The following is a 14,647-nucleotide window of genomic DNA, read 5'->3' on the forward strand; positions in this document are numbered from 1 at the left end:
TCTTATTTGCTTTTGTCTCTAATGTTTCTTGTAAGTTTGTAATATTTGCAATGGTATGTGTATGTCCAACGGCACTTTTCCTGTTTAAGGTTTCTTGTAAGTTTGTAATATCAGATATAGAATGTGTATGAGTCTTTTTAGAATATTCGTTTTCAGCTCTTGTCACTTCACTTGACATTTTATTGTCAACATATGTTTTGTCTGCTAGTTCAGGATGAGTATGTTCTTTTGTTGCATAAGCATTGTTAGCTCTTTCTTCTTCTTTTGCTATTGCATCGTCTACATATTCTTTGTCAGCTTTGTTGTCAACATCTGCTTTCAAAAGAAGTTCATTTATAGGTTTCTCGTTTAAAGTTCCTTTTGTTGGATTTATACAGACAGTATTGTTCTTCTTGTCTTGAAATAGAAACTCATCTGTCATTGGGTTTATTGTCAGTTTTAAGTTTCCTTCTTTCAATGACTCAGATATCTTAGAATAGTTTGAAAAGTTTGTTGTGTTCTTATTTAGAGCTTGCATAATGAGTTGTCGGTTGTGTTGTATTTCTCTTATGGAAGCAATATCTTTCGACATTTTTATTATAGATAAAATATGCTTCCAATAGAAAAAGAAAATTCTAGAGTTGCTACAACTAAACCATTAGATGAACTTTTTACTAATGTCGGTCAAAAGGTTGAGACAGATACCGTAAAGCATGAAGGCTATCGTTTTGACTACCCATTAAGATGGTTAAGAGACCCATCCGTCACAAAAGCTATTGGCTTTCGTAGAATGAAGTTCATTTCAGAAGCCATACATGGTTTCCCATTTACGGTCGGTTTTGAAGTTCGATACTATAACAAAGAAAAACGTATGTATGAGAAATTTGAACAGGGAAAACTTTTACAAGTTAGTTTGCTTGTAAACTTAGAAACAACTCTTCAAGCTTTTCAAGAAAAAATAAACGATATCTATATTGAATATGCAAACCAGTATAACATTGACGAAGGAGAATACCATCTCGATATTATTTATGACAGGAAAAATGCAACTGTTAAAATCAATAAAATAGAAGACCTTGGAGAAAACGTTTATATTTCTACAAAATATAACAACTTGGCATGGTATAGATTTATGAGGATGTTAAATCAGCCTGCAGCATATCCAGTACACCCGGACTATTATGAAGTCGAAAACCCTAATGGAACATATGAAAATATTTTCGACCAAGATGCTGTGATAGTTCATGCTTCATTTTCTGGCGCCCAAAACTCTTTCTTATGCTTGGCAAATGACTTTTACGAAAAACCTACAAAGTTATACGAACCACCAAGTGGAAGTATTTCGGACTTTCAAGTATGGTTTACTACAGATGGAAGAAAAAGAATAATTCCATTATACCATGCGTTTTACTTAGAACTTAGTTTCATATACAACTACTATCGAACGGTAAAAATATAATTTTTTAATACGGTTGAGGTGTTGGATTTGGTTGCCAACTAGACTGTGGTGCAGGTTCAGGCTGTTGTATAACAGGAGCTTGTTCTTCTGGTTCAGGGTCTTTAGGTATAATACCAACAAACTGACCTACTCTTTTACCAATATTTTTGACTCCGTTCCAAATTCCTCTTCCTACGGTTTTTATTCCATTCCATATACCTCTTCCAACTCTTCTGAAGAAGTTTCCAATACTACTGAAGAAACCCATTTACTACGTGTAAAAATCTAATGTCCGCCTAGTCTCTTACGTTTCCTGTTGAGTTCCATAGCATTCTTTAACTGGAGCTCATACATTCTGTTTCTCCTCTGGTAGAAAACATATTCTGGGTCAACTCCTGTGTTCGCGTCATCTGCATAAAGTTGTTTATATCCCACTTCAGGGTTTGTATAAAACTCTTTCCATCTCATATTTGCATACCATGGTGGCAAACCTAACGCAGCGTCATTTGACATGGCAGTTTGCATTTGTACATCTGTTGGCACTTGACCATAGTTTGCCATTGCAGTTTGTATTCTAACTTCATTTGGAATATTCTCTGGGTTTGGTTGTCCAGGTTGCTGTGCATTCGCTAAGTTCTGTGCGTCCATTTAATATTAGATAAAAATATCTCTTACGAGTACATATACTGAACATTTGCAGGCATTGGTTCATCTTCATATTCTCTATATCTTTCTGCCACGTCAAATAAATAAATGACACAATGGAAAAAACCTAAAACAAGTAGTCCTATTTCAAACCACATTTACTTACTAATAAAATTTCTTTGTTATGACACTTTCTCCAGTTTATAGGACCTCTCTCATATTCTATCTTGTCATATATAAACTCATAGTCATGTATGTCCTCTAGCCATCTCATAACGGTTTCCAAATCACTTTTATCGGATGTAAAGTAAAAGCATGGATGGTTATGTATAACGTCTAAAGTTTCTAAAGAGTCTCTCAAAGTCCAGTCTACTTGGTATTGAAAATCCCATGTGTTATAGAACGGCGGGTCCACTATAAAGAAAACATTTTCCTTGTCTTTATATTTTTCATACAACTCTGTCCAATAACATCTCACAAACTCTATACCCTCAATATATTTTTCTATGTTCTCTTTGAAAACATTTGTATAGTTAAGATATAAAACTTTTGACATAAGTGTTTCAATGTCATGAACTCTTATAGCACCACTATATAATAGTCTAGCAGATATACTATCCCAGTCTATATATTCTGCTTTTTTCAAAACCTCTCTCACAATATTTTTCTTATCTAATGGTATACGTTCCATCTTACCTATAGGTATCTTTTCTTTTAACTCTTTCAATATGTTGTTTGTGTCTGGAATATGTTTGAGACGGTCCATATAGTTGTCGAAGTCATTGCATATAATCTTTGAGTCTGGGAATATTGTATGACATAAATGGGATATATAGAAACTTCCACCGAACAAATCTACAAATGTTAGACCATTCGGTAGTTTCTTAAGTTCTCTCAATATAATATCTTTACATCTACTCTTATTTCCAAAGAACGGTAACGGTGGTTTTGTAAAATTCATTTATATATAATAATAAAAATGTTTTTACCCGAAAAGTGACAGAAAAGTGACAAAGCATGAAAACATATATAATTTGTGAAAAGTGAAACAAAAAGTGACATTTTTAAAAGTGACATCATTAATATGATGTAAATAACAACGGTTTTGGTTTTGTCACCGGCTGGTCGGCTGGGGTTCGGTCCTCCTCTTGGGTCTTGGGCAAAATTTCTTAGGGGCTAGAAGGCGCAACGCGCCTGGAAGCCCCACTTACCTGACCTTATATACATATGTAAAAGATTCATATTAACTCAATTAACAAAAATGATAGATTTTCATAAAGGTTCAATCTAGGTTCGTCCGAAAATTTTGATTTTTATATAGAAGACATAGTTTCATATACATAATTAAATTTTCAAACAAATTTGATCATACCATTTATTAAGCAGGATAGTATATTAATTACTATCAGTATAAAAATATAAAAATGATTATATTTAATTATTGCATAATTTAGTCAAAGAGTTATAAGCCTCAAGTGATCGTTATCACCTTCAATGCACGTATACTTTATTGATTCATAGATATTTAATCTATGTTTGACATGTTGTTGTCGTCATTCGTTTTGTTCCCATTCTTCCTAAGTTAGAATTAGAGAATACACCATCCACATCATCTAATTTGGTCCTCAGCGATAGATTGGTTCATTTTGGAGGAGTCCCATCAGACAGTTTTCGAGCACCAAATATCAAATTTTAATGTATACAAATCTTTAGTGATTTATCTCTTTTATGATGAGTAAAAGGTTTCTGCTCATCAACATTTGATTTCCGACATATATGATTTCTAATTGCAATTATTTACTTTCTTTTTATAATCTAACTCTGTGACTCATACCATAAATTAATTATTGGAAAGTGTCAATATGTTTGGCACAACGCATGGCGGAAGATACCAAACCATGCAGGGAATATGATACGTTTAAGATCTCCGAACTTTTTTTCCAAAAATTTTCTATCGTTGCCCTACCTCTTAGAACGAACACATATTCAAAAATTGAATATCGTTAAAAAAATTAATGAGCATATTACCTGATAGAAAAGCAATCAAAGGTGTAAAAGAAGGAAAGTTTTCATCATATTATAAAGTTCGTTTCGGGGATGTTAAAATTAAATGGGATGGGAATCTTCAAGATCCAAAAGAATTATTAGATTTTATTAATAATCACATTAATGAATGGAAAAAAGAAGATCGGCCCTCCATTTGGGTTAAGCTCCGTGGGACAGATCTCAAGCATCTTTATCCATTAATAATGCAAGGTTTTGATATTCATAGAAGTAAATCAGGAAATGTCATTGTTCTCAATAAATGGATTCGTGAAAAGTCAAAAACTTTACCTAACCCTCCATTTGCATATTTAGGAGTTGGTGGAATGTGTATTAACAATGAGGGCCAAATTTTAGCTGTTCGAGAGAATTACAAAACCGGTCCTTCTCCATGGAAATTACCTGGCGGACTTTTTGATCCTAGAAAAGATAAAAAACTTTCAGATACTGCTGTTAGAGAAATAATGGAAGAAACAGGTATTCAAGCTGAACCAATGTATATGGTAACATCTCGTTTCTGGCCAAAGAGTAATACTTTCCAAGCTCCTGATTTATTCCATATTTTTCGCCTTAAACCCCTCTCAACCAAAATTAAGTATGATCCTTATGAAATTCATTCGGCTGCTTGGGTTAAACCTGACGTATTAATTAACTGCGGATACGATCTCATTAAATTTGCTGTTCAATCCCAGATTCAAAACAAAATTGGTCTATTAGAACGCGAAACTGTCTATAGGAATAACCATCAATTCTTATACATGCTACCTAAATCAAATGGAATTTAAATTATTAAATCTTTTTATTATTCTCTCAAATTTTTCTCTTTTTATTTTCGTCAATTAAAATCAAATCTATGTTAAATAAAATTCCTAGATCTTCAAAAATTTTTGAATGATGTAAATTTGTTGAGATATTGTGGTTGTTCATCTGCATTAACTTCGTAATGATTCTCAACTTTAATTTTGAATCGAATTTGATTCAATTTTATGAGTGACAGTTCAGATGATTATAATTTCTTTGAAAGCAGATTAATTTCCAGTGTAAAATTCAAATATAATCAAATGAACAACATGCAAGAAGAAGAGATAGCACGCTTAAAAAAAGTATTAAGGGAGAAACAACAACAAATCAATATTATCCGTGAAACTAATTCAAGAGTTTTAGCTAGACATTTAGAGAAAAAGATTCAATTGCATAAAGAAATCTCAAATTTTCAAGCAAGGCATCATGGCATTCTAAAATCAGAAGAACAAAAGATGAAATACGAAATAAAAGAACTTAGAGCAAGATTCAAATTAGAATTAGATAAGGTCAATAAAATGATTGAGCCAGACGCACTTTTGTCTTCCAATACCGATGATAGTATTTTAATGAACCTAAAACAAAATATTTCGAGAATTAATGAAAAGAACATAAGCGAATACCTAACTCTAACTACATCAATCAAGAATTTTTCCGAAGACAATATTCGACAAATTAAAGATATCGAAAATCTTATCGCAACTAGAAAAAAACTAATTAAGAAGATTGAAAAAGAAATAGCCTCTATTAAGGATAAAAATAATCTCCAAAGAGTGGAAATTAATAAAAAAATTGATAAAATTAATCAACGAATTAGCCTTTTAACAACTCAATTCGAAATGCCTCAAAATCGAATTTTGGAGCCATCTATTGATGAAATACGACGTAAATTCAAGTTAAAGCTCTTGAAGATTCGAAAACAAATTAATTTGCAAAAAAATGCAAATAAAAAGCTTATATTTCAAATCCAATCCGAATCGACAGAATTTGATATAATTAACGAGCTGATGAAACAAAAAACACAGCAAGATTCACTTTCTTTAACTTTTTCAAATCTGAATCAAGACATTAAATTAGCTACTGCACGCAATAATGAGTTAAAAAGTTTATTAAAGCAACTAGATCCAACCTTAAGGAACATTAGACAAAGACATTATCAACTTTTGTCTGCGATTAAAGCAACGGACTATCAAATTAATGGCCGCAATGGTCAGTATCAAAGGTCAACACAAATCTCAGCAACCCAAGTTGAAATGAGTTCAATGGATAGTTGATCATTACCTTTATTATTTTATTTTTATTAATAAATTCATATTGTTCTTATTGCCTTCTTTATATTTCATGATTTACATAACCCAAATATTCAAAGTGAACCGTATTTGTCAAAAAGAATTCATAATGGAAACCATTGCTCAAAAGTTTGCAGCTGCACTTGACAAATGCCTCACTCCAAGTCATTATATACAATATGCAAGAGAAGTACTTCTTGCTGCAGGGTATACAGAAATGAAAGAAACAGAAAAATGGGAACAAATTCCAAATAAATTTTTTGTAACTAGAGATAACCGACAAATATTTGCAATAAATAAGAAAGATTTTACAAAAGGAATTATCGTTGGTACGAGATGCGACGCTCAATGCTTCAAGTCAAAACCACGTAGCATTTTTGATGCTTCTGGCGTTGATCTTGTACGGATAGCTCCATATGGATCAACAGCTGACTGGGAACTCTGGCGTGATCGTGATCTTCGTATCGCAGGGCGCGTTCTCTACAAAGATGGCGAAAAAGTTAAAAATGTACTTTATCAATCAGAAAAGTCTGTTGCTTCTATAGTTTCTTTGGCTATTCATATGTGCCGTGGCCCAAACGCCCCAAAAGAATCTAATCTTGAGTTAGATTTTAATCCAATTCTCGAATTAACATCATCGGATCCCCAACTTTCTAAAGAACACAGCAGTGGATTAGTTCGAGTTATTGCTGAAGCAGCTAATACCTCACCTGATAAGATCATTGATTTTGATTGTCATTTTGTCGATGCTCAAAACACAACAATTTTGGGCCTTGACAATGGACTTATCATGGGTTCAAGACTAGAATCTCTACTTACTGCTATTGTTGCTCTCCATCAATTTGCTACGGCTCCTGACCAACAATCTGGATTAGCCGGATTCATCGTCTATGATTCGACCTGCATTACCGGAAATACACGCTGCGGACCAAAATCTACATTACTTTCAAACACGCTTGACAGGATTGGTGCCCCTCCAGAATTTAAAGCAAATTCTCTTTTTATTGCCTCTACTGATATTTCAGCTAAAGACCAAGCAGCCGGATCCGGTATCCAAGTTCGTTACCAACCAGATCAATCGACGTCCACAGCAAACGGACCATATGAACGCCTAAACAAATTTACTTCAGCAAATGAAATTCAAACTTCAATAATATCTGGAAGTCCAGAGGCTGATGCCATTGGAACCATAGTCGCCTCTCAACAAGGAATGGCAGTCATTAATGTCGGAATACCTGCTTATAGCGGTAATGCCCCTCGACAAACAATCAATGTTTCTGATTTGGCAAAACTTGATGATTTTTATAACAAATTATTTACATCTTATCTTCTTTAGGCTAAATATATCTTATATTTGATATTTTTTCAAAAAATTTATTATGGTGAACGTTTAAAAAACAGAAATGGGTAAAGGAGCGAGACTTATCAATACGCTTGCTATGATTGTAGCTCCTTTCCCTCTGCTAATATTTAGCATATATATGCTTGTTGTATTTTGCGAAAAATACTGGTTTCAAGTCTGTGGATCTTCAGGCATAATTTTATCAATCATCATGATTATTATCACGATGGCTACAGTTCTCATTGCAGTTATTGAGTGTATTAATTTGAAAAAAGAAAATGAAAACAGCTTAATATATTATTATACGATTTCGGTATTTATTACAGGTTTTTTAGTTATGGTCTCACTGTTTTATACTTCGTATCAGAAAGAGCTAGAATATGGTTTATATATGAATACTTACATTATTTCCTTCGAAAATTCTTCTTTAATCACTTCTTTTAATTCAAAATATAAGACATCGGCTGACATACACTCTTTCTATCATAACCATACTTTATTTGTTCATGATATCATTATTTTACTATACTATTTGGAAATTTTAATTAACTTTATTGGTCGAAAGTTCTCAAATAGTTTTACAAACATTATATCTATTACAGGATTTGATTCAAATGATATTGAATCTATGAATATTGATGAATCTCCAGAAATAAAACAAAATCCACTTGAAGTACCCGAGAGTAATCGCTTACAAATGGAATCTATTGATGCTAAAGAGGAGACTCAGATAATCGATAATAGCCACCAGCAAATAAATTCAAAAAGTGAGACTACTTCAGATTCAAATATTGTTAGTTCAAAAAGGAATTCTGCCAACGCAAATGATACAGATATACATAAAGATACACCACAACAATTAGATCAACACCAAAGTATTCATAAACAACCTATTCAACTTCCTGCTAATGAAACTGATAATACACAAACTGATAACGTAATTCATCTACAAGAAGAAACTAAATCATTTAAACAAGATAATGAAACTGCTACTGTAAACCATAATAAATTCAATGATCAAAAGCAAAAATCACCTTCAAAGAATAGGCTTGCTAGAACAAATCTGTCTAAACCAAAATCATCGGCAACTTTTGATTTTGGTTCATCAACTGAGAGTGGTGATGATTTCTTGTTTAATAACTCATCAATTCAACAGCACCATAAAAAACAGGAACAGCAAAAGTCAGAAAATCATAGCACGAGGAATCGGAGAACAACTTCTCTTTCACGTAAGCAGGATTCAAACGATGATTTGCTTGACGACAGCTTCCTGAATTCAGAATCAGAACCAAAATCGAAGAAGATTGCAACACAACCAATAACATACAAGAAAACCAAACCAAAAGATATGAATGATTTAGATCAAGATATCGATGACCTATTAAATGATGATCTTGATTTGAATGCACCAAAACCAACAACAGCTAGGAGATCAAGGACCAAATCTCCATTTGGATTTGATAATAGTTCGATAGAAAAAACTTCCACCGATGATCTGTTTGGAAGTTCCTTTGATATAGGTCATCCTCCAAATAATACACATCCTATAAATTCTCAAAAGGCTACTCGATCCCCAAGCAGGGCACGAACCTCAACGAAAAACAATCGGAACAAATCTAAAAGTCCATTTGGATTTGATGTATCGAGCCAATCTGATAACATAGATGAGGATGAATTATACAATGCCATCATGAATAGTTAAACTTTTTTGTTTGTTAAATTTTATAATGCAATTAACATTTAATAATATCCTACAGTTTTTTTGTATTTGAAATATAGATCTAATATTCATAAAAATCACTTCTGGCATAATTAATTGATATTATTCTGGAAAAAGAAATGCGTGTTTTCTTTAATATTTGTTTACTATTGAAGACTCCTATGCATGCAATACTTAATATTTCGGTCTTTAAATATTCAATTGCAATCGTTGTGACCCATAAAATGGCAATTTATTTGAATGGGAAGAAGAAAGTATGACTTTGACTCTTCCGATTATGATTCTGATGAGGATAGGAAAAAGAGAACGAAAAGAGGTGATGGAACTGAAGCTGCAAGAGTAAAGAAAAGGCTTGCAGACTTTGATTCTGAAAATTCTGAAGCATGGAAAGTCATCAGTCAAATGTTTGGTCCAGGTGTAACACATAGCGAACTCAAAAGTATTGCACAAATTATATGTGAGCATACAACAAATCCGAAAATTAGGCTTGATAGAGATGCTTCCCGAGATAACCGTGTTTTACTCAAGTGGTTCACTGAAAATTGGAGTGTGATAGAACCACACCTGCAAAATATTACTTTACGTGATTCTGAATATAAAATTTTATCCGGCAAAGAAACCAACTAGGAGCGCAATTTTTCTCTCGATGTAAATCTGTAATGTTTTTATATTTATTCAAAAAATCTTATTAATTTTTTAATTCCCGATTCGAAGTAGTAGGGTATGAAGGGTTGTGTGACTTTTTTTGTAAACGTAAGAATTCATACAATATTGAACGATTTTGTATCATTTTTTTTAACATATGAAGTAAAAAATGTATGATTCTTACGGTTTTTATTCTTACGTTTTTGAATAAATCAAAATTTAAAAATATTCAAAAATGTAAGACATTTACACTCAGCCCATACATAATGTAATAAACACATTAATAAAATTAACATTAATTTTAAAATAATTTATTTTTCATCTTTTATAAAAGAAGCTATATATAGATGATGTCAGATATTCCACGATTAATTAAACATTGTTTAAATCCTGAATGGGTTAAACTTCAATTTAAAAATGAAGATTGTGAATTATTAAATGAATATGAAAGCCAAAATAAGCTAATGATTATTTGAATTTATGAAATCAATTATTTGATTCATTCTTTCTTCAATCTCTTCTATTCTTTTTGTTAAATCATCTATTTTCATTAATGTGGTGATTCTTGATTGAGGAATAGATTTCAAACTAACCACCCCCTTTATTTTTGAAATTTTGAATCCATCAACTTTAAACATTTTATTCAATTTACACGTTGTCAATTCTTCAAATAATTTTTTATTATTAGCATAATAGTCATTAAATTCTTCAACAGATGAAAAAATTTTTATTTCAGTAATTGGTTTAACAACGTTTATTTTTTGTTGAACATTTTCACTCTCATTTATTTCATCCCCCTCTGTTCCATTTATTTTTAAAATAGGTTTCATTTATCATTAAATAAAAATTAGAATATAAGTGATGAAAATGAATTTTTTAATTAATATTAAATCAGAAATGGCGGCAGGATTCTTTAAAAAATTATGGGATGGAATTAAGAAAGCTGCGGGTTGGGTTTATAAAAAGGTTATTAAACCTGTTGCAAAATTTTTGGCACCAGTAGCGAAAACGGCAGGAACTATCATAGGTGGAGTATTAGGTACTAAAGCAGGTAACCCGGCGATGGGAGCACAAGCAGGTAACGCAATTGGTGGAATTGCTGAATCAATACTTAATAAAATAGGGGGTAGATAGTGGAAAAATAAATTATTTTAAAATTATTTTTATCTTAGTATCGGTTGTAGTCTTTGATAAACTTTTTCTCCTTTATTTAAAATTTCTCTTATTGGGGCAGCTTTTGGCGTTATTGATTCAGCAACGTCACTAATTGCTTCTTTATTCTTAAATATCCAATTTGCTCCCTTCTTCAATGTTTCCCAAACTTTACTCGCTCCTCTTTTTACTTTATCCCACAATTTCTTAAATATACCTGCAGCCATAGTTGATTATTTCATTAAAATTAAAAAATTCATTTTCATCTTTTAATTTTGATTTTTTATTTATTAATAAATGACGACTAACTATTTAGTGCCAAACACTAAACCAATTAATGGAAATGTATTTCATTCATTCGAAAAGATAAATGAGATATTCGCAAAGAATGACGGTAGAAGATATTATAGAGAACTTGAAAGTTCATGCTATGACTCTGATACTCCATATTTTGATGATAAACAAACTCATTTAAGAACTACAAACCCAGCTCATGATGTGAACCAATTAGGTGACACATATATTAAACGCAAAGTTAAAGCAACTCTAGTTTCAAATAAAGCTTTCACATGTGATGCCGCTTTTAAATGCATGCGTTTATTCGTTGGTTACAAATCATCAAATCAAAGCTTTAAACAATTAGAAGTAGAAACCGAAAGAGGTGATGCCGGTTATCTTCAGATGGATTGCGCCCGTGAATCTTTTGCATTTGCAACATATAAACCAAAATCAGAAAGGAAAGTTAAAAAGTTTGTTCATTCGTTATATAATAATGTTCAAAAATATGATAATCAGTATGTGGTAATATATTGACCCTTCAGAAGTTTTCAAGAAAGCAAATGAAGAAGTTGATATCACTTTTGATATGATTATTCCGGTAAATGATTTGTTAGCATTTCAGGCGTTCGATGATTATCCAAAATCATTTGGCGATATCATTCTTAAATATTATGTTTTCAGGGATACTTTAGTATTTTGTCAGGTTGACCCGTTAAGAGTTGCTGATTTACAAAATTACGTTTATGAAAAGATAACTGATGAAAATTATGAAAAGATTATGAATCATGTTTATAAATATGATCGCAAATTCCAACAAATCGGACTTCCTACCAAATTAATTACAGGCTTAGCTGCTACATCTGCTGACGCAACAGTTGAAAGTGTTATTATTTCATGCACAAAGATGGAAGTTTTAGAGGATAAATGCATTACACCAGGATATGGTTTAATTGAAGAATCGGTTAAAGCAATACCACGTTTATTCAGTAAGGAAGATCCATTCATGATTCCAGCTCAACATATTGACGTTCGTTCACTAAATGGAGGTTGCATCACTCCTGAAGGTATTAGCTCGGATTTCTCATACGCTCTTCATAATGTCACAGATGTTGTGTTAACATTTCCGAAGAATGCAATGCAAAGAACGGTTTTAGAAAATCCAATGCTTCGAGGTCTTCAGGTCACTATAGATTCCAAAAACTTCCCCGATCAAGCGATGACCACAGTGGGTGACATATTCTTTACACGTATGCTTCAAGCTTCTGATTTAGATGGAGTGAATGAATGCACGGAAGAATACAAGGACTCATTAACTAGACCGCTGAATGCAGATGATGGCACGCCATTAGCTAGAACATGGAAAGACCAAACTTCATTCTTATGCACTATTCCAGTTCAACGTGATGGAGCGGGTATATTCTTTGATGGATTAGAAACTTTCAACTCACAAGTTACAGTACAAGTGAAAGCTTATCCAATCATTCAGGGTGAAAATGACACTTACTGTTCAAAGGTGACAAATCCTCCTCAGTTTGGTTTACTAGGACTACATATTGGACATGGACACCGGACGAAGGTTTGAAATATCATCCAACAGGTACACCACCACAGTATAGAAGTTCATATGATGAAATATTGATGAATAGAAATGTTTAAAATTATAAATTTATTTTTGATTAAATGGATTTAAATTCATCACCCCTTATGAAGAATTAGCGGGAGTATATAATACATACGTAGATGATATGATTAATGAAGCATTGAGTGATAATAGAAATGCTCTATCTAAGGAAAAATTAATGAAAATTCCATATTCTGAATGTTACTTAAATTCAATCACTGCAGCAATTGGTAAACAGAATAAAGGTAAAACATTAACGATATTAAAACAAATTATCATTATTGCTAACACTTCCCCCTATTCACATGTGTTAATTTATATCAACCGTTCAGGTTCACCTTCAGATGATACATTTGAATCTTTAAAGCATTTAATCAAAATTCCAATTATTTATTTATCACAAGAAGAAGCAGAAGATTATTTAAAAAACTTTTTAATGTATAAAGAATTATATAGGGTGTCCAAAGGTGCGTTTAGCACAGCGCTCTATATGAGACTATTAAAGGAGATATATGCTGATTATAAATATATAATAAAAAATATGAATATATGTATATGAGTAAGTTGTATTTTGGCGCCATGCCGGGATATAAAATGAATTTTGAGACAAGAGGCGGTTTCGCGGGAAATTTTGGGGGATTTTTTTCATTTTTTAATGAATCATAAAGAAAACATCCTCGCTCTTGCAAAAAAATGCAAAGACTGTAAAAAATCTACGAGACATTGGTAAAATGCTTCGGTATGGATGCTCCTAGCTATTCCACTGTAACGTATCATGTTAGGATGTATCACTTCATGAACAAAAAGGCGCCATCATAAAAATTGACAAAAAATCGCCGGATCAAAGAAAAATCAAAGCAATTCTTCAAGCGCTAGATGAAGACCCAAGAGCATCACTCAGAAGGATAGAGGAGATGACAAAGATACCATGTACAACAGTCAGTTATTATCTGCACAATTATTTGAACTACAAACTAGCGTATACACGTTGGGTTCCGCACAACCTTAATTCAGTTCAAAAAAAATCTAGAGTCCAATCTTCGAAAGAGCTCCTCTCTATATTGGGTGCGTATCAATCCAAGAAGTTTCGCTTTTTAGTAACAGAGGACGAGTCTTGGTTTCAATATGCAACAGAAGCCAAAATCATGTGGATCCGAAGGATGAAAATCCGCAAACATTCCGAAGAAAAAAATTGACACACCAATGATGATGTTGTCGGTTTTTTGGGGCGTGAATGGCATCATCGCAATTGATATTCTTCAAAAACCTAATACGATGAATGCTCAGTATCTAATTGACAATGTTCTTACTCAAATTATCAATTCTGATGAGTTTGAGAAATCCAAACAACAAAAACAAAAGTTTGCAATTCATTTTGATAATTCAAGAGTTCACAAAAGTCATAAAGTAATGAATTACTTGGTGGAAAACAATGTCAAAGTTGTTCCAAACCCAATTTATTCACCTGATATTGCACCCTCTGACTTTTATTTATTCGGCACGCTAAAAAAGAGAGCTGAAGGACGCGAATTCGCGAGTCCAGATGATCTTGAAAATTTTGTAAGAGAGCAATTTGAGCAATTTTCTCATGATGATTTAAAGCGTGTCTTTCAAGCCTGGATCGATCGCTGCGAACGCGTGATTGAATCCAATGGTGATTATATTTAAATAAACTTTATATATATGTAACTTG

At 32.4% G+C, this 14,647-nt stretch overlaps 10 protein-coding genes and 2 pseudogenes across 12 annotated transcripts, besides 2 other annotated features; 9 read left to right on the plus strand and 3 right to left on the minus strand.

Moving 5' to 3' along the window:
• Positions 1-136: part of a mobile genetic element that runs on past the window's edge.
• A 466-nt stretch (positions 137-602) lies between these two features.
• TVAGG3_0921490 (uncharacterized protein) lies at positions 603-1,438 on the plus strand (the record flags this gene model as incomplete). The annotated part of the gene is made up of 1 exon (XM_051252253.1): positions 605-1,438. A coding segment is annotated over one exon (834 nt), but the record flags the coding sequence as incomplete, so codon positions are not given.
• A 4-nt stretch (positions 1,439-1,442) lies between these two features.
• TVAGG3_0921500 (serine threonine-protein phosphatase family) lies at positions 1,443-1,685 on the minus strand (the record flags this gene model as incomplete). Its single annotated transcript, XM_051252254.1, has 1 exon — positions 1,443-1,685. The coding sequence occupies one exon, from the start codon at positions 1,683-1,685 to the stop codon at positions 1,443-1,445; it is 243 nt and encodes an 80-aa protein (XP_051077828.1).
• Positions 1,686-1,702: 17 nt separating this feature from the next.
• Positions 1,703-2,065, minus strand: TVAGG3_0921510 (uncharacterized protein; the record flags this gene model as incomplete). The annotated part of the gene is made up of 1 exon (XM_051252255.1): positions 1,703-2,065. The coding sequence occupies one exon, from the start codon at positions 2,063-2,065 to the stop codon at positions 1,703-1,705; it is 363 nt and encodes a 120-aa protein (XP_051077829.1).
• Positions 2,066-4,069: 2,004 nt separating this feature from the next.
• Positions 4,070-4,918, plus strand: TVAGG3_0921520 (8-hydroxy-dADP phosphatase protein; the record flags this gene model as incomplete). Its single annotated transcript, XM_001300491.1, has 1 exon — positions 4,078-4,890. One exon carries the CDS (start codon positions 4,078-4,080, stop codon positions 4,888-4,890), a length of 813 nt encoding a protein of 270 aa, XP_001300492.1.
• A 173-nt stretch (positions 4,919-5,091) lies between these two features.
• Positions 5,092-6,180, plus strand: TVAGG3_0921530 (uncharacterized protein; the record flags this gene model as incomplete). The annotated part of the gene is made up of 1 exon (XM_001300492.1): positions 5,092-6,180. One exon carries the CDS (start codon positions 5,092-5,094, stop codon positions 6,178-6,180), a length of 1,089 nt encoding a protein of 362 aa, XP_001300493.1.
• Positions 6,181-6,304: 124 nt separating this feature from the next.
• On the plus strand, positions 6,305-7,554 carry TVAGG3_0921540 (aminopeptidase protein; the record flags this gene model as incomplete). Its single annotated transcript, XM_001300493.2, has 1 exon — positions 6,305-7,531. The coding sequence occupies one exon, from the start codon at positions 6,305-6,307 to the stop codon at positions 7,529-7,531; it is 1,227 nt and encodes a 408-aa protein (XP_001300494.1).
• A 611-nt stretch (positions 7,555-8,165) lies between these two features.
• On the plus strand, positions 8,166-9,239 carry TVAGG3_0921550 (uncharacterized protein; the record flags this gene model as incomplete). The annotated part of the gene is made up of 1 exon (XM_001300494.1): positions 8,166-9,239. The coding sequence occupies one exon, from the start codon at positions 8,166-8,168 to the stop codon at positions 9,237-9,239; it is 1,074 nt and encodes a 357-aa protein (XP_001300495.1).
• Positions 9,240-9,496: 257 nt separating this feature from the next.
• TVAGG3_0921560 (uncharacterized protein) lies at positions 9,497-10,179 on the plus strand (the record flags this gene model as incomplete). The annotated part of the gene is made up of 1 exon (XM_001300495.1): positions 9,498-9,884. The coding sequence occupies one exon, from the start codon at positions 9,498-9,500 to the stop codon at positions 9,882-9,884; it is 387 nt and encodes a 128-aa protein (XP_001300496.1).
• A 620-nt stretch (positions 10,180-10,799) lies between these two features.
• On the plus strand, positions 10,800-10,994 carry TVAGG3_0921570 (N-acetylmuramoyl-l-alanine amidase family; the record flags this gene model as incomplete). Its single annotated transcript, XM_051252256.1, has 1 exon — positions 10,800-10,994. A coding segment is annotated over one exon (195 nt), but the record flags the coding sequence as incomplete, so codon positions are not given.
• Positions 10,995-11,065: 71 nt separating this feature from the next.
• Positions 11,066-11,281, minus strand: TVAGG3_0921580 (uncharacterized protein; the record flags this gene model as incomplete). The annotated part of the gene is made up of 1 exon (XM_001300496.1): positions 11,066-11,281. One exon carries the CDS (start codon positions 11,279-11,281, stop codon positions 11,066-11,068), a length of 216 nt encoding a protein of 71 aa, XP_001300497.1.
• Positions 11,282-11,351: 70 nt separating this feature from the next.
• TVAGG3_0921590 lies at positions 11,352-12,190 on the plus strand (annotated as a pseudogene). The gene has a single exon. A coding segment is annotated over exon 1 (839 nt).
• Positions 12,191-13,407: 1,217 nt separating this feature from the next.
• Positions 13,408-14,647: part of a mobile genetic element that runs on past the window's edge.
• TVAGG3_0921610 lies at positions 13,504-14,622 on the plus strand (annotated as a pseudogene). The gene has a single exon. A coding segment is annotated over exon 1 (1,119 nt).

This window comes from Trichomonas vaginalis, chromosome I (assembly GCF_026262505.1).
Source record: "Trichomonas vaginalis G3 chromosome I, whole genome shotgun sequence".
Taxonomy (NCBI): domain Eukaryota; phylum Parabasalia; order Trichomonadida; family Trichomonadidae; genus Trichomonas; species Trichomonas vaginalis.